The sequence below is a fragment of the Mangifera indica genome, chromosome 3 (genome assembly GCF_011075055.1).
Source record: "Mangifera indica cultivar Alphonso chromosome 3, CATAS_Mindica_2.1, whole genome shotgun sequence".
Lineage (NCBI taxonomy): Eukaryota > Viridiplantae > Streptophyta > Magnoliopsida > Sapindales > Anacardiaceae > Mangifera > Mangifera indica.
The window spans coordinates 4,148,131-4,171,507 of NC_058139.1; the positions used below are offsets into that span (position 1 = coordinate 4,148,131).

General features: G+C 33.2%; 3 protein-coding genes across 5 annotated transcripts; 1 reads left to right on the forward strand and 2 right to left on the reverse strand.

Moving 5' to 3' along the window:
- Positions 1-1,187: 1,187 nt before the first annotated feature.
- On the reverse strand, positions 1,188-5,571 carry LOC123211900 (histone-lysine N-methyltransferase, H3 lysine-9 specific SUVH6-like). 2 transcript variants are annotated; one of them, XM_044630867.1, is made up of 3 exons: positions 5,265-5,571; positions 4,770-4,814; positions 1,188-4,480 (listed from the first exon to the last, which is right to left on the reverse strand). In XM_044630867.1, the coding sequence occupies exon 3, from the start codon at positions 4,446-4,448 to the stop codon at positions 1,434-1,436; it is 3,015 nt and encodes a 1,004-aa protein (XP_044486802.1). In that variant the 5' UTR covers positions 4,449-4,480; positions 4,770-4,814; positions 5,265-5,571; the 3' UTR covers positions 1,188-1,433. The 2 variants fall into 2 exon arrangements, with proteins under 2 accessions (XP_044486802.1, XP_044486801.1); XM_044630866.1 differs by lacking the exon at positions 4,770-4,814.
- A 1,597-nt stretch (positions 5,572-7,168) lies between these two features.
- Positions 7,169-8,961, forward strand: LOC123211475. The gene is made up of 2 exons (XM_044630228.1): positions 7,169-8,417; positions 8,632-8,961. Exon 1 carries the CDS (start codon positions 7,311-7,313, stop codon positions 8,400-8,402), a length of 1,092 nt encoding a protein of 363 aa, XP_044486163.1. The 5' UTR covers positions 7,169-7,310; the 3' UTR covers positions 8,403-8,417; positions 8,632-8,961.
- Positions 8,962-9,703: 742 nt separating this feature from the next.
- Positions 9,704-16,639, reverse strand: LOC123211471 (GATA transcription factor 26-like). 2 transcript variants are annotated; one of them, XM_044630222.1, is made up of 9 exons: positions 16,278-16,639; positions 16,067-16,118; positions 13,648-14,019; positions 12,888-13,320; positions 12,334-12,406; positions 11,876-11,979; positions 11,307-11,493; positions 11,075-11,189; positions 9,704-10,317 (listed from the first exon to the last, which is right to left on the reverse strand). In XM_044630222.1, exons 1-9 carry the CDS (start codon positions 16,281-16,283, stop codon positions 10,010-10,012), a joined length of 1,650 nt encoding a protein of 549 aa, XP_044486157.1. In that variant the 5' UTR covers positions 16,284-16,639; the 3' UTR covers positions 9,704-10,009. The 2 variants fall into 2 exon arrangements, with proteins under 2 accessions (XP_044486157.1, XP_044486158.1); XM_044630223.1 differs by having other exon boundaries at positions 16,067-16,639.
- Between the last annotated feature and the right edge of the window lie 6,738 nt (positions 16,640-23,377).

Genomic DNA, 23,377 nt, shown 5'->3' on the forward strand with positions numbered 1-23,377 from the left:
ATATGAATCTTGAAATGCTCGACAACATGGGGTGGGTACAAAAATAGATGATGAATTGATGACATGTCGGTGAGGTAATCCAGAATTTTTTAAGCCTTTTTTCGGGTAATCCAGTTCTTATTAGGATATTCCCTTTCTTGACTAAAAAAATCAATAAGGTGGAAGCTGCGAAGTCCTGTTTTTTTATAATGATTTTTTTATTCGAAACCTACACAATAGATCAAACAATCTGCGGCAAGCAACAGTCAAGAAAACTCCTAACAGTATAGCTACAATTACCCTCTTGTTATTTGGTTATTGTTTTCAAATGGAGCAAACTTTGGACTGAAAATCTAAAGCAACTAAACTAATCTCTCATGCATCACTCATCAGATACATATATATTAAATTATACTTCAAACTAAAAATGAGGAGGACTCCTAGATCATTAACAATGCAACGCATAATAGAAAGGCAACTACTACTGTGTAAATATATACTGACAGTGACATGTTTAATTAAAGAGAGGAAGGTTGGATAGCTGTGTTGCATTAGGAGATGATACAGTCTACACTTTGGTCTTTAGTGTAACTAACAGTTTATGTTGAAAATATGAAAAGACCCAAGATTCCCTGTGTGCTAACCAATCTTTACTTTTATGTAACCAAAATGAGATCCTAGATCTCTCCCCACTTTTGAATGACAGATCCCATGCAACCAAGCAAAACAAAACCAAAACAAATGTGCCAAGTAATGCAATTCGAGGCTCATTGTCATTCACCAGCATGATGGAAAAAGTGGCCTACCACAACTTCAGTCATTGCTTCTATTTTCCTTTACAAACAGCTATAAACTAACCACTATAATAAACAATATGATAATAACAAATCAAAGTATAAAAATAATAACATACAAGTTAAGCCATATGAAGCATCAAGCAACAAACAATCCCCCAAACTCAAACGCACAATCAAGGTTTGCCTTCACAATTTGGCACTCCAAATTCAGCTTGTGAAGTTTACAATGCCTTTGAAACGTCAAAATGTCTACTTAAAAAGCATATTAGAAGAGTCTAATAGTATTAGACATCAGAAAATTGTCCCCTATAATGTAATTTTTTTCTGACACAGTGTGCACAAAAAGTGGCATCATTATCTGTAAATCTATATGTGTGTGTGTGAGTGTGTGTGTATTGGATTCACTACAAATCACTAAAGGGAACAACTAATATAACAAGTCAAGCTTCGATACATACAGGTCACCATCTAACAAACAAATAAAGCATAACACATTTAACAGATGTGTATGCACATACAAACAAAAGTATACATGCTCGTCTTTGTGCACAGGCTGGAGTTAGAACCTGAAAATGCTAGGAGTCCTAAGAAAGTTACTGAGAGGAAACAAGAAATTACTGCTTCTCCACAATTCAAAACTTTGATTGTTACTCAACGTCAATACAACCTACCAGTGCATTCTGAAGAACCACAATAGCAACTCTTCTTCTTAATATTTCCATCTGAATCACGAACCTGATCTATGACATAATTGTAGTGATAAGTAAGCTCCTGCAAGGGAGGAATGTTCTCAGCAGCAAAGAGCATTATATGAGGTATTCTTTTGTCCTCATGGTCATACAGGACATTTTGGGCATAGAGATTAGGAGAACAACTATGATTAATGAATCTTCCCACATTACCGTACTGTGCTGCATCAATGGTAAACCCACCATCCTCCACAACTCCACAAGAAGTTGACTGTGTATCCGGCATGAGGGTTGAAAGACAATCCCAAAGAGATTTTTCATTGCTATTGTTCCCTATATCAAACAAATACTCATCATTACCAGTTCTTTTTTCAGCTTCTTTCTCTTCAAGGAGCTCTCCTACATACTCACAGATAAAACTTCCTGAAGAAATGGAATTTAGGGATCTCACACCCCAGCCCCTAGATTCAGTTTTAAAGATTTCAAGCTGAAATATGATACCCTTCTGACTGACTCTATTATAGCAAGAAGGAGGACACTTGCAAGCAGGACCACACTCATAGACAAGGGGCTTCACTTCAACAATTGCACCATTGTGGTTGTATGGGATCTCTCCACCATTTTTGGCTGCACAAGAACATTTCCCCGAATCTGAACATATATTCGTGCAATCACAGCCCTTCGAGGGAACAGGGTGACACCAATCAGGATATATCATCTGAGTAGTGTATGTAAATGGTGGAGGCTTCTCCTCATCTATGGTGTTCACAGCACAAATGGGAATCAACTCATGTCCTTGTGAGATATCAGTTACGCATACACCCTCACGTACTTTAAACTTTTTGCATTTCTTTACCACCTTCCAAGCAAGTTCCGGCTGACCAGGAATTCGAGCCAACCTAAACTTGAAAACTAGTTTACCATGTGGCCCCAAATCCTGCCAGGATTTTTCCACCAAATATAGCCCATCATAAATGTATGTCCTACCAGAATCAGAGCCCCTTGTCTCTCCACGGATTACTCTTACAGGATTCTTTTCATACCTGCTAGTCAGCAAAGCAAGATTCCCTCGTTCAAGCTTCTGATCCTCTGGTTCTTTCCCTCCATTGGTTACATTTCCTCCTTGACCTGTATAAGTCAGGACATCTGAGTTATCCAAGTCATCATCATAACCCCCAGATGCTACAATACTTGTGGCAAGAACCTTTCCTTTATGCTTGACATAATCAATACCACCCTGAATTGGGCGATGAAGACCAATAATATTGAGCTCTATCCTATAATGAAACTCATCACCAACTTCAACTCCAGGAACAGACCCAATGATTTTATTGCCATCATTGACATATTTCCCTTTGTTTTTGAGAATTTTAGCTGCTAGATAATCAATTCTCTTACGATTGTTTTGTTCATTAGCCTTTGATTCTTCTTCCTGCAACAGCTTCCTACATACAGCTTGGAAAAGGCGCAATGTTTCCCTCACTTTGTTTCGAGCACCAGTAACATCATTGTAAGCACCGCTACACATTGAACTACTTGGACGTGAAGGAAGGAGGTTTACATCAACAGTGAGAGATCTATGATCCACCTGAATTTCTTTATGTTCCCCATCATTTCCAAGAGAATCTTCCCCATCCAAAATCATTAATGGAACCACAGTTTTATCTACCTCTGCAGCTGATGATAATTTTTTCTTACTGAGTGTCCCTCTAGAGCTCTCTGCTTCATTCTTTCTCTTCGAAGCAGATGTACATACTGGCAGCATATCATGCTTCTTTCTTTTGCTTTCACCAGTAACAACAGCACACTTAGATTTAAAGGCCCCTTTCCCCTGTCTCCAAGGACAATTTGAGGATGCCATGAGACCTTGCACAATAACCAAATTCGATGCAAACTGTGAATAATCAGGACCTTCCTCTATGAATTGGTCACCACTTTCAGATAAATCTGAACAATTCCTGTCTGACTGTTTCTCCTCTGCATGAACCACAGTATCCCTCAACAGATTTTCCTCCAAAACTCCAACATCCTTGTTACTTGATTTTAAACCAATCTTAAGTTCAGACCTATATTGTTCAGTCCCTCGTGGAGATGTAATGCTATTTTCTCTAGAATCTTCCTGATTATTCTTTATAATGCTATTAGACAAAATTTCAAACTCATCATGTTTCTTCATTCCCATGGTTGCACATTCTTTAAGATCAGATAGATCTTGATCACAGATGATTTTGGAAACATCATCATTCAACTTACTCTTGTATGCATACCCTTGATAACCATCCTCGTCCATTTGTTTCACATCAGTCTCCACAGTCCCTCTCACAGACCTTTCTTCTGTAACAGACTTCTCCTCATCCAAACTCTTTGAAGAAGCAAACTTTTCACTGAACTCTTCCTTACAAAGACATGGAGCATTTGGCCCACAAAATGGAGGAAAGTCTCTAATCGCTGAAACTTTTCTCCTAGGTGGATATTTTTTAGTTACTGAATTCTCATGACTGATACCTGGAGCAGCAATTCGCTGGTCAGGCAGTGATGATGCCTTCACACCACTTTCCAGGGACATCTCTTTCTTTGCAGTGCCAACATCTGCCCCAGTCAAATGCTTTGACTCAGTAGAGATTTTGCATTCTAACAGTTTTAAATTTTCAGATTCTGGAAACAAAGCTCCTTCAGGATCAGCACTCACCAATTCAGGCTTCTCCAAATGATTAGATGAGTGCACAAGATTATCTGCCTCAGGGCAAACTATACCAACAACAGTATCTCTATTGGGTGTCTGCAAGACAAACCGTCCACAACCTGGAGGAAAATCTCGAACAGCAGAAACTCTCCGCCGCTTAAACTTGGGTAAACCATGCTGAGAACCACAATAACCATTTTCCATTGGCAATATTCCTGATCTGTCCTCAGAACAACTACCATTACTCAATGAAACCACTCTTGCAGACTCTGTATGCAGAAAATTGTCCATAACCACCATCCCCAACTCATAAACAAAGCAATTGAAACAATCTGAAAACCAAACATTATCATTGTTAAATCTATCCAAAACTAAACAGAATTTAAAGACTCAAACCAGTTTTCAACGCAACAACAAAAGGATAGTCAGATTATTAAAATTTTTGAGGATTTTCACTCTCCAGAAAGCAACTACATGCAAAAAAAAAATACAATAAATCTAAAATTGAAAGAGTTAGAAGCAAAGGAACCACATAATGAACCATCTAATTTACATAGTTTTCCTCATTTTCCAAATAACCAAACAAGAATAGAGGCAAACGGAAAAGGAACCAGGACGCACAACACCATCAAAATTTCTTAACGCTGAATGACTTTCCTTGGTCCCCTGAAAAAAAAAAAAAACTAACAAACATACAACAAACCATTCATAACAATACAGTGACGAATACCCGCTTCCCACATTACAAAAAATCATAATAATCTCATGTTCCACAAAATTGTTCAATTTGTGTACGTTCTTCTTTCTTGGGAACCAAACAGAAACGTAAAGCCCAAAGCTAAATATCCAACACAGAAACAAAAAGTATAAGAAATCAGCTAGCCAAAACCTACAGCTATATAAATTTTAAAAAGAACAAATAAATTCTAGCAAACAAGCTAAGCTTCAACTTCATAAAAGTTACCCAAATTTCCTAAATATTCTTACAAAGTGTCAATAACCAAACAGAAAATGAGACTCAAATTCTTCGAACAAGAAAATAAATGATTAAATTAATCGAAATCGAATCGAGAATCTTCAACAAGTAATAGACTGAAGAAACAAATAAGTATGGACCTCGATTGTAGAGCTTGATAGGAATCAAAGGCAGGAAAGCACGAGATTTAATATATTGATCGTAAAATTGATAGTTTCAGGATCAAATTTGCAGGATTCATTGATTATTCTTTGAAGCAGATTGAGTAATGTATTACTAATTAAAAAAAGCCCAAAAATGATGTGTTTCTCAACAGTCTTTGCATGAAATCGGCGAAACGCCTCGGCCGGTTATGCAGAACGAGGCCTAGCTTAGAGTGTTGAGTTGAGTGAACGAAATGACGATGGTGACCTAAGCTGCTTCAATTTCGGCCGTACTTCGACAAATTATAACCCATAAAATCAATTAGTTTTTCAAATAAATTTTTATAACTAAATTAATTATAAAATATCAAATAAAAATAATATGATGATAAATATTAAACAATGATAATAATTATATTCGTATTATCAATAAAAACAACATTAAAATTGTTTAGTATAATTAAAAAATGTTATTTTATTTATTTATCATATTAATATAATCCGTTAACATTGTAGTAAAGATTTAATATAATCTTTAACTTAATTAATCTCTAACTCTTATATGTAATATTTAATGTTCAAAACTCAAAATGAAGCAAAAATATGTTTTTTCTAGGTATTAACATTAAGGGCAAAGGACTATTTTCATTAAAGTTTTAGTGTACTCTTAGAAGTATTAAAAAACTTAAATACTTATCTATGAATTAATTTGCATCAAAATTTTTTGTTAAATAGAATAGTAAAATCGTTATTTTTTTGAAACTCTAAAACCCTGCAAATTTATAATATTCTTCTCTCTTGATTTGGAAAACTAATTTTTTCCTTTAAAATTAATTTTCAAAAGTGACATTTTCACCCCTTTCAAATTTGCTAGTGATTTTTCAATGAACGAGTACCGCTCTCTCCCTCTGGCACCTTCTCTCTATTTAAAGTCCTCTCCCTCTGATTGGATTTCGTTTGGATTCAATAAATCTAAACAAAACTCTTTGTCTAGATGATGAAAGCGTCATCCAAAAAAATTGTCATTATCTAGACGACGACAACGCATCCAAACCAAGGATTCATCATCTTCGGTGCCTACCCTTGGTCTAGATGAGTTGTCATCCAAAAGACAACAATTCTTCTAGATTTTTTGAATCTAAACAAAATCCAGTTAAAGGGAGAGGGATTCGGATGCAAAGAAGACGTCAGAGAGAAAGCCATCGCTGGGAGGGAGAGAGCAACGGTTGTTTGTCAGGAAATTTAAAAGGAGGAAAATATCACTTTTTAAAACTTAATCTTAAAAGAAAAAATATTAGTTTTTCACATTAAAGGGAAATTGTTATAAATTTTTAAAATTTATGAGAAAAAATATAATTTTACCATTCCTTCTAATAAAAAATTTTAATAGAAGTTAATTCATAGGTAAATATTTGGATTTTTTAATTGTCATAATTGTGTTTTTGAAATTAGACTAAAACTTAAGTGAAAAATAATTCTTTGCCCCTAAAATTAATCTTAATTTTGAATTGATTGTATTGATCTTTAATGTTTGGATAATAGTGTATTATTTGGTGGTGTTGATTTATTACACATGACATTTATAGTTGTTTAAATGGTTTAATATGTGTTATTTTATGTTGATAATCGGTTTTTAACATTTAAAGAAACATAAAAAAGTGAAAACAACAAAGATAATTGAATGTGATAGGAATGTAATATAATTTATTAATATTGGTCTAGCAAGAGAGTTGATAGTTACCTACAATCTTATGGTTAAGGCTTTGGGTTTTAATATTAACATGGAGTGAAAATGGGATTTGTTACATAATGGGATAAAATTAGAATGTTTTAAAATAATTGGCCAGTCCAAAAATGGTTAATGTCTTTTTTATTGGCCCAAATTGGTAACAGTAAAATTTCAATGATGAAATTATTGGCGAGAGAGACAAAAAAAAAAAAAAAGAAGAAGAAGAAATGAACATGAAACCCTAAGCAAAATTTGAACGCCATTCAATCTCTCCTTCTTCAAAACCCAATCCAATCCAATCTTTCCTACAAGAAATGGATTTTGATAAACTCTGCTTCGTGTCATTCTCCCAAGAACGTCTGTTACGTCGCACTCATTTCGTTGGAGAACCTGAATCGGAAAGCGACAAAAACGATTCGGAAGATTCGCGAGAAGAAGAAACTCCCCAGGAATGTACCGGGATCATGATGATGTCACCTCCTGAAAGTTCTGATGAAGACGATCAGAATGACAATGTTTCCTCTCACGATATCGATGTTTTTCAGACCCCGCCTGAAGGTTCGCTCATAGCTAGCTCCAATGGTAATCGAAATGATCGGTCGGTTGTCGTTAAAGAAAGAATTGCCAGTGGTTGTACTGACGGAGAAAATGCGGTAAATCTGGGGGCTGATACGGATCTAGGGTTTTCAGAGCTGGAGTCCCAGAAATTCAAAGGGGTAAATGAGGTAATTCATAGTGAGTCAAATGTCGTTAGTTCTTTGAAGAGAAAAGCGGTTGCTGATAAATGTTTAAGTGGGTCTCTGATGAAACAACCGAAACTTTTGGATGAAAATTTGATTTCCAAATCACCTAATCAAGTTTTAGATTCTGATGCAGAGGAAAATGAAGAAAGCATAATGAAATCTCCGGTGAATTCAAATTCTGATAGAGTTATTCACCGCACTGGTGGGTCTAAGTCCCCTCAAATTATTCAAATTGGCGAAGGAAGTTCTGCTAAAAGGAAGCTGTATTTTACAACTGAGGTTTTGGAGTTAGAAACTGAAGTAATCGATAGGGATTTAATGTCCGGGAAAGGTTTGGAAAATAATACAAGAAACGGTGAGGGAAATTCAAATTTAGGTAGAAAGAACATGGATGATATTAACAAGTTTAGGTATGTTGGTCCAAGTACTAGTAATTCCTGTCAAACGGAGAGAAGAAGCCAGGGGGTGCGGGCTCTGCCTGTTTCAATATGTGGGCAGCCAGAAGTAGATGCTGGGAAGGAATCAGATTTGGGAAAGAATCATGGTGAGATCACTCTTTTGGATGTGTTGAGGATGCTGGCAGCAAAATGTGATTATTATATTAGTCTTGAGAATAGAAGTATCTTAGATGTTGCAAAGAGTCGTGGCATGACTTTCCCATAGATAATTGTTAAAAAGGTAATATCTTCTGTAAAGATTAAAAAGGAATTTATCCTATGTTTACTGCACAGTTTTGTAGAAATGTTCATGGTAGGAAACGGTAAAGGGAGCAGTTCTTCAGTGCGGAAATTGGTTTTGGATGGACTTTTGAGCGTTTAGAAAATTGCATTTTGGAAGTGCATGAAATAGAGAAAGTTGGATAATGACTGTGCATTTGTTTTTGTAATTGCAGCAAGCTTTGAAGCTGTACTTTTGAAATTTGCACTTGGAGATACTTCTTGTGGTTTCCCAACTTTGTATGTTAATGCCTTGTACTGGGATTTGGGAAGTTTCGTTTGAGTTGTAGAGTTAGTAGTTTTGGGGGCATGAAGACAATTATGTACAGGAAATTGTCTAAACCTTGATATGTAATTACAGTTGTTCCTAATGGTTAATTCGGTGTCTATAAAGCGGTTGTGTAAAGTCAAGCCCAGTTCATGGCTCAAAATCAGACCTTTAATTGAAAAGGAATTTGTACTAAAGAAGTTTTCAAAGAAGAAACAGCGAAAAGGTACTTTTCTCACTGTTGCCCCTTGAAACAAGGAAATTTAGAGAATAATTATTGACATGTCCATCATATCTATCATATTCTAGGCATTAGATGTTATATAGAGATTGTGACAGGGAACTGATTATTGTTAAATTCAAGTGAAATGTGGCTTTTCTCAAGTCAAGGTAAGAAGATGACAGCGCCAATTTGGCCCACTGAAGTGGCAAACACATTGCTTCAAGGAATGAACAATCTTGACTTCTAGAGTTTTCTTACAATTGAGCAGTTTTGAGAAATTGGTCATGACTTATACCAATCTTTTTCTTATTTAGCTCAAGAATGTTAGTGTTTCAACACTATTGAATGAATATAAATGGTCATTAATCTGCCCAACTGGAAAATGCATGATCCAAAACACATTTGAGATTTAAGATAAATATAGATGTGTATCAAACGTTCAACTATTTTGCAGAAATTCCATTGCTCCTTTAGAGTCTATATTTTATTGGCAACCAAACTAGGGATTCAGCTCTTTTCAATCTCATGTGGAATGGTAAAAAAATATCTTGATGCTTCGAAGAACCATAGAAAGATTTAGTGGGATGCACATTGCCTAGTATTTTCCTTAACTCACTACAGAGAAGTTAAGAACTGTGCAATATACTCCAAAAGGCATAAATTTTGAGTAAAAATTAACTCCACATGCATCCTAAAAACCTATAATTTCTTTTTCACGTAGAAAAGTGGGCAAAAATATAGCAAGCAAACAAAAGGATTGTCGCAAAAGTTACTTTGCAAGTGATAAATCTACAATTTGCACACATAATTCTGAAAATTACCACCTCTACTGCATTTTTGAGCTTTATATTACATTCTTTGGTCAATCCTATACAAAAAAACCCAGCCATTACCTCTGAGCATTCCATATTTTAAAAGGTCAATGGGAAAACAGCGCAACCAGCAAACCTCATTCACAAATGTCTTAGTATTTGGCATGCAATATATGTGGATCTCAGTCACAGGATCTGGATGAAGGAAGACTTATATAGCCTAGCAATCCAGTACCATTTGGCAAACACTACTATGGTCGGGCAGGATTTGGATAAACTGAGCTACTACTAGTGCTAGCCTGTTGGCCAAAACTTAGAGCTGGGTGAAGGAGCTCTGCCTGAGGGAATGAGCTGTTGGATGGCACGTCCAGCAGCAAATCCTGATCAGAACTTTCATCTACAAAATTGAGAGATTCCAGCATGAGGGAGCTACTGTCAGTGGGCAAGGCAAATAACCTTCTTGGACTAAAGCAAGAGCCATCACTGTCTACGAGTTCCTTGCTTTCATATGTAGACTTCATGATCACCCTTTTGGGGCTCTTCATCATACTCTTTGCTTCTGAAAGCACAAAGACAATGCTTAGAGAGAAATTCCAAAGTCAATTATTATTATGACTAGAGAACACAGTTGATATTCCATGTTAAATGACGTATTTATCATTCCATTATAGGAGATGTTCTTTAAAATGAAATGAACCAACACGATTTCTGGTGTTGAGGGAGGGAGATGAATCAAGTTTCTGACATATTATCTAATTTTTAGGTGAAGGATAGTCTCTAAGTCCATCATCTGCTTGAAACTCTAGCCCACAAATCAGTTTTTCAAAATATCAGTAGTGGTCATGTGCATCAGGACCTTGAGAAATTATGAGGCCTATGTATGCAACTCTACATTTCCATGCTGTAATGGATCAGTGTCAATACAGGATGTATCCTCTCTCATAATGTACATATATGTTAAGCCATGAACCATCAACAATTTTTGCCAAAAGATAATTGGAAAATATCTCATAAAAACGATAAGGATACTTTTTCTATATTAAACTACAGATGCTGAGATAGAACCTTGTATCGGGGAAGGATTGATTTTAACCACATTACACAATATTAGTACATTTATATTAGTTAGATACTTAAAAACCCTTTAGCACAGAGAACCCTACTTATTATAGTCTTGTTTGGTTTCCCTTTTTTTATGAAGAGCCTGTGTTTTACCTTCCCACTTTGGGATTCAGTGTCACTGTCCAAACCTCATTATATGCCTTGAGAAGAACATAATTGATTAAGCTCTATTTCATTTGATAAGTTCAGCTAACCTGGAAATTTCTGATTTTGGCTGTCACGTGATCTCTTGAAATTTGATACATTATTTGATGCAACGGCATTTGGCCCGCTTGCAACAATAGACGCTCCAGCATTACTTTTACACTTCTGCAACCAAAGGAGGTAATTAATGCCAAAGCATTTGCCAATTAACTGAAGAAAAGAATCAAATACATTATATATTTCAATGTGATAATATCCATACTTTAAGAGCTTGATTCAAACCTTGAGTAAATTATAGTGTTCCACCCATTTGGATGTCGTCAAATTGGAAAGTGAAAGCCTTTTTAAAGTCTTGCAGTTTTCAGTTGATGCTCCTTGGAATGATAAATCAAAGACACCTTCTGCCAGAAGTTGCTGAAAGGAAGTTAAGTTCTCCTTGAATTGAAGGCTATCAAACATACTTTTGAGGCTGCAGATGCAATGATGAAACATATACAATGTGTCAACCACCACACACAATCACATAAGTACACAAATATTTGCATATGAATAATATGGCTGTCACTTGCTTTTTATAACATGATTTGATTTCATTTCAGAGGCATCAGTCGCCATTTGATTGAGTATGGAATTAAATGAAATGGTTTCAATTTACTAAAAAGATCTTTAACTTTGCCTGCATTTATGTGGAATTCCTTTGTGGCAAGCAATTTTCAAAATACATCACGTCTTTTTTATTTCTCTTCAAATGAAGTTTATCCATAGTTTCACAATTATTAACAAATAAAAAAAAATCTCTATGTTCATTGCTATTCATAGTATGAATAAACATACAAGACAAAGATATTAACTTATCCGGAAATTTGTCAGTGTCAAGTGGGGCAAGATACTTCAGTAGTTCCTTCTGCTCCTCACTTGTCAAGTGTTCCCTAAACTCCTCAAAGTTGAGAATATCCTGTACCAAGCATGCATGTTGATCATGATATGTCACAACAAATATAAGGATAAAACTATATAAGAAAAATGACAGCAAATTCAAGACCTCAAGAATTGTAAATAGCGAATATGCATTTTGCATTCAGTAAGAGAATTATGAGCAACCGTGTTAATTAATAAAATAAGTTACCACCCCTAGCAACATATGCGATAACTCATGCTGTATTACGTAATACTGACTTTAGGAAAACCTTCAAACATGAGCGAAATTTGTTTGAAACCTAATCAGTATAACAGTCATACTTAACATCAAGTTCAGGAAATAGACAAGGTTTATGTACAACCACCAAAAATAGAACAGAATTGAACTTACATTTAAATTTATATCACATAGTGGTGAATTATAATTTCCCAGGACTTGTAATTTTTCATGCTGAAATTTGTCCCTGCAATTCCACACAACAGAAAAGCTAACCAAGATGAGATTCACCTTCAGTTTCAGAGCAACATTTTCCTGAAATGTCCCTACTGTTCTAACTGCCATAAATACAATATTCCCACATATTTAAAAAAATACAACCATATGTATATGTAGCCCAGGTAATGAAGTTACTCCACCATTTGAACTTACCATACAGTTCATTGCTCACACTAACCTTCATATTTGAGTTGATGAATAGCTACATAACCAAGACAGCCCTAATTTGCCTTTGATTCATCTTAAATACCTCTTGTCAATGGTGAGACGAATGCCATAGTTCATTTTACAGTTATATTGCACAGTTAACTTAATGTATGTGGCAAAAATTTTAAAACAAAAAAATATGTTGTGATAATAGAGGAAAAAATTGAAGGTAGCAATATATGAACCCTTATAACCAACAAAATGTCTTTGAAAAATTATGAAATTATGTTGGAAGCAATTACCTCTTAAGTTGATCTTGTTGCACCCCTTCTCCAATAGGGTTCTTGGCTTTGTCCATGCTACTACTTGAGAAGTTGTTACCCATGTTATAATTATGTACAGGGAGGGTCAGTGAACGTGAATATGCCTCATTTGCCGAGTATTGTTTGTTTTCAACTGACAGGGAGCTAGCTTCAGATTCCTCATCTCGAGCAATTGAACTTGGATGTCGAATTAGAACACTTCCATGACCTATCTCAACAGAAACCATTGGTGTTTCACTCTCAAAAAGCAAATCCTCTTCTGAAGATCCAGAGAAGTATGAAGACTGTTGTTCATGTAAAATAGTATACAAATCTTTGGTAAGTTTCTCCACAGGAGATGGTTTTGGACGATTGACACAGGTCCTCTTTTTGGAAGGCACCAATGAGTCCCATACATTTGACTGGGCTGGACCTGAAAAGGAAAAACAGCAGAAAGTTTAACACAGTAAGACTTATAGATTATTGAGCTAATTGCATCGTGAACTAGATACTCATGCACCCAATCAACAAGCTTCCAGCAAAACAAAATTTTCGAATTTCAAAGCCATTCCATAGTAAATTCACAGCATATCATTTTATGGTGAAGCAAACTCAATAGTAATAGCTTCATTTCTTCTCTTTGTAAATTTTGACTGCATTATGCAACTCTATAATCAGTTTTGTCCACATAAGTCTACAACAACTCTCACTTTCTTAGTTCAACAGGGGGAAAGAAAAATAATTTTAGTGTCCACCCAACCTGTCAAATCACTTGCATCTGCACTGCCAAATTGTACACAGCTCTCAGAATTAGATATGGCTGAACCAGAACTGGACCTATTACTTGTATCTTCTTCAACAACCTTTCGGAAACCTTGGTTGTAATCAGGGACAAACCCTCCAGCTGCCATATAATCATGACTTGACTTTCGTTTGAGAGCTTTCACGTCTTTGTTTTTGTTTAAAGATATACTCTTTACTCTGGCAACCCTGTGATCCTCATAGTCATCAGATTCAGCCCGTGCATGAAGTGGGGTATAGTTTGCAAGTGTTCCCTTTGTCCTCCACCGAGATCCACATGCATTGCACAGTACTGGCTTCTCAGGAGGCCCATTGCGCCAAAGAGGGGTGCCTATTGAACCAATAATATTCATTTTAAAAGAAAAAATATGTATACATGATCATGATTAAAGATGTAATATAGTATAAGAAGATGAACTACTAATCACAGTAGCTTCATTATCATTCCATATAATTGTCATATAACTGCAAAGCACCAGCAGCTATAATTGTTAATAAACAATAAACATGAACTGTCATTTATTAGTATGTCCAGAAGGAAACAAGCTATAAAGAAGAACATTAGTTCACAATTTTCCTGCATTTTAATCAACCATATATGCAATACTTGCAGGCCTGGATTGTTAAATAATAATGTACACCTATTGAGTAATTCATAACCAAAAAAATTCAAAAGCAGCATGTACTGCAGTGAAACACAGTGATGGATTCACTAAGCCATCGCAGAACCTCAAACCATAACTCACTCTATTGTGGTGCCCGGATTCTTTTAAGTATCTTTATTACACTAACCAATCCAGAATACAAAGCCATGGCTGCAGCACATCAAACCAGAACTTACTCCATTGTGGTGCACCACTTATTTACACATCTTTATAACACTAACCACTTCAGAATACTACAATAAACAATTCAAGATTCCATTGAACTCAGAATTGTCAATGGAGAAAGAAAACATAAGAAATCCCGAAATGGCAGAAATCTCATCATTTGCAAAAGGAGGCAAACATGGTTACAAATGGATGTAAAATGCCTCCCAGTATACTCCCATTTATCAAAATTTCTTCAGGCTTGAACAACCATATATCTAACAATGAAATAGAATTTTCTTCACTGATGCACCATTTGGATTTTTCTTGAGAGATTTATTTTCAGCAAAACCATTTCTGAGTGTCCAGCTCACCAAAATCTGTCCAGCATTTTTTAAACCTTGCCACATTTCAATTTCTAATCTTAACAATGGGGCCGGAATAAATATGATAACATTTATTGGTAATTAGATCAACTCTTTACACCCCAAATGTAACTAATCATACAATGTGATGAAAGATAATCAAAAGATGTTTAGCATCTTCATCACACTTGAATTCCCCACAAAAGAAGATTTATATATAGCCATGACTACTAACACACATGGAAAAAGAAGCTTCTCTGGAATGTCTTTTAGGGTTGAACTTTCCACAAACTAAAGAGATTGATCTCTCAGAGAGTTAATATTACAACCTCAGCTCTTCCAACAAAAGCATAATATACCAAGTTTTGAAATCTCAAAGTAAACTTAGTGGCACTGACAAACAAGTAGTAATGACCTTTACATTTGAAAACACTTCAAGAAAAGCTTAAATAAATCAAATTGAATAGTGTAGAGGTTTAAACAGCAAAACAGTTTTCCTTCAAAAGGAATGCAATAAGGAACAAAAACTTACATTGATTAAACACATGGAAAAATAGTTTAGAATAAGAACAAGAGTAGTAGTTTTATGAAAGCAGTTTTCATAAGCTATTGGGAAAATAACAGACTAACAAAGAGAAACAAACCAATTCAAGAGGCAATTGGTATGTACTTTCAGCTATAACACTATTCTGGATTCACTTGTAAGCAATTACCTATAATTGATCTTTCAAAGAACCAGAGCTTAACATAAAATACATTTTTTTTCTTATATTGAACCATTCAATCAGCACAGGAAAACTTCAGTTTGACTTGCTATTTGGGTTCCTAAAAAACACATGAGAACCATTTACCCATCTGATTTAAAATTACTAACTGATCAATTTGGTGGAAGACAGTCAAGGAACGATGAAATTAAGAAAGTAAATTTAAGAAAAAGAACTGAATTCGATAAGAATTTGAACTTGAAATCAACATAGATGTTGAAGAGAAAAGAAGCCCTCTAGTTGCAAATCAATACACAGACACAATATCATCAGATATATCTGATTTATAACTTTCTTTTATATTATTTATATTCCCTTCATCATACAATTCTCAATCCAACAAGCAATATAAATGATATTTATTTATCAAATAAAAATTAGGAACATAAATTTTTTTTCTGTGGAAATGATTAAAGAAAAAATGGAGAACAAGAACTCACTTGTAACTCCACAGTGATAGCAGGGACCTTGCTTGCCCATGTCTCTTCTCTCCTTTTTTTTTTTTTTTTTTATAAGTTAGAAGAAAATTAATTCAGATGAAATTTTACAACAACAAAAAGGCAAAAATTTATTTAGAAAGAGTTGAAACAAAAAGAATAATTAAAAAAAATAGTGAAAAATAACTTTAAATTATGTTTCCTGAAGCCTTACAAGCATATACAGCTGGGTACAAGAAGGCTATTTTCTGAAACAAAGCCAGAAAGCAAGCTTGCTCAAGAAAAGCAGAAGCCAAAGACCCAGAGAGTATTTTCTCAAGTTCAATGTGTTGATAGTTTTTATTTTCATATATGTAATAAAATCAGAAAAATAAAAAAGATAGAGATGTGTATTTCAGGTGAAAATCTGTACAATCTAATGGAAGATGGAGAAAAACTCCATAGAAAGAGAATCTGATAAATATTGGTAAAGAAGTTGAAAGTGAAAATGTGAGAGAGAGAAGGAAGGGGGAAGGAAGAAGAGTGCTTGTGTCTATTTGTTCTTGTATTGTAAATCTTCATCTTTCCTTACCTTTTCTTTTCATTTATTATTATGTTATTTGAAAGAAGATTTCATATTGGTTTAATATTTATTTTGTTACTAAAATTATAATTCTGTTGACTATAGATTTTTCTGGTTTTGTATTTAAAAATCCCCATAAAAATAATAAAGATAAAATAAAAAGCAATAAGAGAACAACCAAAAAAGGTGAAAAAACCAAAGAGACTTTGTTTTTCTTTTTCTTTTTTTTTTTAATTTTCTTTTAAATATTAATTTGTGGTTTTATGTTCTGTGTGAACACATGATGTTGATGAATAATATAATTATATGGTTATTCATCCAATGGAATAATCCTAGGCTCACCTATCAGCGTGGTGATTCGTGGTCACGACATACATGTGTCATCATTTCATTCGCTGAAACCTAAATGTATATCAACTACGCCCCACTTTTTCTTTTGCTTTTGTTGTTTTTGATTAGATCTAACGATGATTAATGGAGTTGTCATTTAATGTAATTCCACTCCCTTGTCAGTTTAAACACGCAACCTTGTAAATTAGCTAAACATAAAGCATCACCATGAAAGGAAGATTACAATTTTTATTTTTTTTGCCCGTAATATAGAATTTTTTTTATGAATTAGAATTATTGTAAATTCAATTAATGAATTTTTAAAACTGAAAAAGAAAAAAATTTAAAAAAAAAAAAACTATGCCCAGCCCATGACGCATAGTGGGTATCCCATGAATTTGACTCATCTTGGTGCCATGTGATTTTCCTTCTTTTTATTTTTTTATTTATTGGGTCAGCTTACTTTGTGAATAATTTGGTCCACCCACAACTCCAAAGTTGTACAAATCTCATCTCAGCCGTCTGATTGAATTATTTTTCCACGATCAATAAGATTTTGACTCGAAACCAAGTTCAGTGAATTTTCTATCGATCCGACGGCTAAGAATGACAAATTCTTTGGGCTTTACCAAAGATTTAGTCAATAAAGAAAAGTCTTGCCTTGTAAATTAATTAAATACAAAAATATCTCTACTATGCTTTCCTATGTAATGCTTATACGAATCTTTTCGTCACCAATTTCATCCATTCAGACCGTCCATTCAATCACAATTTTCCAAGATGTGACCAATCACTGAAATCTACATTATTGACATTAAATTTTAATAAAATAAATAAATGATTATCCTTAAGTAGAAATTAACCTTTTTAAGTATTTTAAAAATAAATAAATAAAAGGAAAATGGTTGGTTAAATTAAGGGTAGAGATTAAATGAAAGTTAACACGTGGAAGGTAGAGGATGGTAATATTTGGTGGTAGTAGTGAGAGTAATTGGTGGGTCCCAAGTAGAACTCACAAACTGTTGGCCCTGTTCGACCACTTCTACGCTTCTCTAGTGTATGTTGTTTCCATTCTCACTATGACAACTTTCATTTCTCTCTCTCTCTCTCTCTTTATGAATTGGGTGTTAAAAATAACGTTATGCATACGGAGTTTTCTTTAGGTTATACATAATTTTATTTTGGATAATAACTTTATTATTAATAATAGTGCAAGGCCAAAGGATTTATTCTCATTCAAAGAATCATATTTTTTAAAATTATTATTTTTTAATTTTAAAAATCTCATTTACTTATTTATAAACGGTTAAAATTAACAAAACTATAATCTTTTAAATTTTTTTCTCTTTAAACCCTAAAAACTAACTATTTCATTCCTAGATTAAGTTTAAAAAAAAAACATTTATCCCCTTAAATTTTAATTTTCAAACTCCAATACCATCGTTGACGGTCTCTCCCTCCTGATACTTCCTCTCTCTCTCGATGCTTCCTCTCCCTATGACAATCTCTCTTCTCTCACCTGAACCTTTGACCAATGTCAATTGAAGCTGAAAAGACAAAGTTTTTCGCCTTCTTGACTTCAATCGATATTAACAAGGGTCCAAGTGAGAGAAGAGAGATTATCAGAGAGAGAGAAAACGTCGAGAATGAAAGGTCATCAACAATGACACCGAAAATAGTGTCAAAGTTTGAAAACTAAACCTTAAGAGGGAAAATGTTATTTTTTTAAAATTTAATCTAAGGGAGAAATGATTAGTTTTTTAGGTTTAAGGGAAAAAATAAAATCTCAGTTTATTTTTAATATTATGTATAAAATGACGATTTTATCTTAAAACTAATAGACTTAACCACTCATGGATAGATAAATAAGATTTTTAAAATTAAGAGATAAAAACTTAAGAAAATAAGATACTTTGGGTGGGAATAAGTCCTTTGGCCATAGTTTAAAAATAAAATTGGGATTTGTCAATCCATTTTCATCTCATTAGACCAACCAAAAAAAAAATGTGTTAATACAAATAATCACCTTCTTAAGCATGTGTTTATATATATATATATATATATATATATATGTTACTATAACAATTTAAATGTTGATTGGAAGATGCCAAAATGATAATAATAATAAAGAAAAAGAAGAAAAGGTTAATTATTGATAATAAATCTTGGATAATCCAACAAATCAGACAGGCTAGACACAAGTTGGCGGTATCTCTAAGGTGATGCTTAGAAAAAAAATTAACTATACCTATAATGGAAGGAAGACTTTATAAATTAAAATTAGGTGGTTGCATTTACTCATTAAAAAAAAAAAAAAAAAGTAATACTATGTTTATTTACTTTAAATATATAAATATATATACATTTATATATGTCGTTATGTGATTAAATACTATTTTATCTTTAATTCAAACTTATCAAATTATATAATAATACAAGTTAAATATATACCTAAAATAAATATAAATAGTTTTATCGGAATAAAATACAATTGTTACAAATCGATACAACTTATGTGTTATTATTGTTTATTATCTATTAACTCAATTTTGTTGTTTATGTCAACATTTTGGCATAGGGAATTGAAGGAAATGACCTTTCAGTCCTTTTGTAAAATTGATTATATTGTACCAATTTAATGTACTAATAAATGTGCAATCAGACTTATTTCAAATCAAATCTTTTATAACAAATAAAATTTATTATTATTTTGTTCGAGAAAAAATGTCAAACTAAAAAGTTAAAGTTAGAAGAAATTTTTTCTATCAACTAAGAAATTTCGACACATATTTATACTGTTAGGGTTGTTGTTGTTATATGGAATGGCATGATTATGCCAACTTGTATTAGAAATGTTTGTTGAAACATTTCTAATTGTAGGGTCAAATATTATTGAAAGTTTATTTAAGAATTCAAGCATAGAAATTTGCGTCTTTAAAAAGAACATTTGGGAAGAGTTTGAGAATTAGGTTTAACCAGAAACACATTCAAACAAAGGCCCAGTAGAACAAGAACACGTGGAAGGTTTATAAATGAAAAGTAAAACAAATTGGTCCCATTACTCCTCTTTCACGACATAATTACTATTTATTATTTAAATATTTTTATTTTATTTAAATATGTCAATCAATCTCTTAATAGTTAAGGCATATCTATCATTTTGGAGAGACAGGCTTATTTATGTATAAAACTTGAGCCTCTTTTTTTTTTTATAATTATATAAATAATTCACAACTTTCTATTTTAGATTATGATTTTTCTTTTTTTATAATTACCTATCGGTAGCCTTTGCCGTTACTCCTTAATATTATATTTATATAGTGTGTATTACTTGAGAATGAACCCAAATAAATAAGGCAGAAGATTTTTATTAGTGTGATGATAATGATGTTTAAGCATATTTAATAACTTGAAAGGGGGAAAATAATCAATCCATCCAAAGTTTTTATTCCATTATTCAACATCTGTCTGTCTTTTAAACACTATAAAATATTCCCCTCAAGTAAATAATCATCAACTTTGAAATGACATTTTAAATAAACTATTTGTTTTATCCTTATATAGATTATCTCTTAATTATATGTAATAATAATACATATATCTATTTTTATTTAATTTGCAATAAAAATAAATCACCATAGTAGTTGGTCAGCCATGGCATGGGAGTATTATGGGAACATGAGGAAATTTAATGGGTGTTTGAAAGTCCAAGCTTTTGATAAGACAAGACGAAGAATATTATTAAAAACCACCCATTAACCCAAGAGAATGGATGTGAATAAGTCAATTGTTGTGTTTAGAATATGATTTTTTTAATATATGAAAGGATTAGATATTGAGAAAAAAAAAATTGAATGTGATGATGGTGGGCTCTGATCAGGATTTGCAATTGGTGACATAGTTGGTGTAAATGAGTCTAAAGAGATAAGTTAAAATTGTTACATTTTCATTGATAATTGAATAAAATCAACTAACTTTATTAGGACCATCCATCCACTTGTCTAGTAATTAATTAGTCATGTTTTACATTTCCCATTTTGCAAAAATAAATTTGAAATAAAAATAAAGCACTTTTGGTGAATAAAGAAGATAAGTAAAAATCACTTGTATGTAGCCACAAATTAGAAAAAAAAAAAAACAAGGGGCTAGAAAGTCAGATATTGCAAAGTGATCTTTATTTATTGTACAAAATCCTTTTCCTTCTAAGGAAAGATATCTAATGCCGGATTCTATATTTGACTTTGCGAAAATTATTAACTCATATGGGCCTAATCTGGCCCAATGTCTTAACCCATCTAGGCCCATGTGGATCCAGTCTGAGTTCCCTATGAAAAGATGCTTTTCTTCTACTTTAGTGCAAGGTCAATTTTAATAATAGTTGATGGGAATTATACATCTTAATTGAAAATATAAGAAAAATACCTTTCTTCTTTTTGTGGGATTTTGATGTTATTGAATATGAATAAAACTATGTATGTTAACAAGTCTTATAAACTTATATGTACAAACTAAGATAATAATATATGATCAGGTGATGTGATTGTTTACTTTTTCTTCTACTCTAAAATCATATAATCATATACTACTATATCAGTAGTTAGTGCCCATATCGAACTAAACCTATTGGTTTCTGTTAGTTTTAGAATAAGGGAAAAAGATCATGAAAGTCAATTCAATAGGCATTCATCCCTAAATTATGGATACTTTCACATGTTTGTACAATCCAAGTGCCATGACCAAATTATAGCTTTGAGTTAAATATATATCCATTATTTGGGGATGATAACTTATATAATTTTATTTTGTTCTACTTTCAAACAAAAGCTTTTATTTTTATTTTTATTTTTTCATAATATATGATACTGAAAAAAGTATTAATATCAAGGAGGTGAGATGACAAGAAAAGGCATCTTTAAAAGAATAAAAAAGGCTATGGGTGATTATGCAAAGAAGAGGGGTTGTTGTTGATTGTGGGCAAATTATATATAGAGTCTCTTTCCATCTACTTCATAATCTTATCCCACCTTCCAATCAAACCAATATATCAAGGATTTGTCACCTCCAACATAAACTTATTAATTTAAAGTAATTTTGGATAATAATGGAGTAACACTATTCACCTTCTTAACATAAACCATCTAAAAAATTGATTTGATGTTTGGGCGGTGGGAAAATTCTTTGATAGCTTTTGTTACTGTTGAAAATACAAAATACTTTGTTGTTTTTTATCGATTAGGAGTTATTCACCCGCAACTTATCCTACATATTTTGTCCACCTTTAAATTATTATAGTTTGAATATTTTTTAATTCTTGATAATATTATTTTTTTGTAAGAAGGCAGAAATTATTAGGTTTAAAGGCTATGAAGGTAGAATGATGGAGGATGTTGAAAGTTTGTTGTTTGGTCGGTTAGAAGGTGGATGAAAATGAGGTCATACATCTTATTGTCTTGTTGAATTACATAGAATTAAAGTTTTATTATTGTGGTCCTCGACCTGCCTTGGAAATTGATTTTACCATAATTTACACTAATTATTTTAAACTACTTTTGACCATCAACCCAGCACAAGAAGTCTAATGAATCTTTCTCCGCCTGGGGTTAACCAAAATTTCCTTAGTTTTAAGTAACAAAAGGAGGAATTTCAAGTTATTAGATCAAAAATTTTATTTATTTAGTATAATTAATTCAATTATAAAAAAACAATATAACTCAAATAAGGTTCTTTCGTAAATAAAATACAATTCTCTGTAACGCACATTGATGCAGTTCTTAATCCCACACCATTTCAGACAGGTTTGGATTAGGCTTCCAAGCCCAATTCACGAGCTGATCTTGCCCCTGTTTTGCCTTTTAGAATATTGGCTTTTCTTCACCAAGAAGAGATTACCCAGAAAGCAACAATACTAAATTGCAAAAGATGTCTCCTACTAACAGGTATCCAATTCCCAAAAGCCAATTCACCATGTACAAAAATTGACAAAGAAACTATACAAAAGGTATGGTTGGTGAAAGATACCTGCATCAAGGAATCAATTAGCTCAGTTGATTCAATACCTGTTTTGCCTTTTAGAATATTGGCTTTTCTTCACCAAGAAGAGATCACCCAGAAAGCAACAATACTAAATTGCAAAAGATGTCTCCTACTAACAGGTATCCAATTCCCAAAAGCCAATTCATCATGTACAAAAATTGACAAAGAAACTATACAAAAGGCATGGTTGGTGAAAGATACCTGCATCAAGGAATCAATTAGCTCAGTTGATTCAACATCACCACCAGAAATCCAATCTCACCTTCGTCGAAAATCAGAATTCAAAGGAAAAAGTTCATGCATCTATCCAGCATAAGTACACTCAACAGACTTCCAATCTTATCAGCCAACTTCAGTTCTTTAGAGCTTTCCCATTCTGTCCCTCGATT

Bases quoted from the DNA above. Each gene is read 5' to 3' on its own strand.
- LOC123211900 (XM_044630866.1), bottom strand. From the start codon at position 4,448: ATGGTGGTTATGGACAATTTTCTGCATACAGAGTCTGCAAGAGTGGTT.
- LOC123211475 (XM_044630228.1), top strand. From the start codon at position 7,311: ATGGATTTTGATAAACTCTGCTTCGTGTCATTCTCCCAAGAACGTCTG.
- LOC123211471 (XM_044630222.1), bottom strand. The intron at 11,980-12,333 runs GTAAGTTCAATT...TGCTTGGTACAG, and splicing joins TATGTGATATAAATTTAAAT to GATATTCTCAACTTTGAGGA. The intron at 10,318-11,074 runs GTTAGCTGAACT...TTGTGCTTTCAG, and splicing joins CCAAAATCAGAAATTTCCAG to AAGCAAAGAGTATGATGAAG.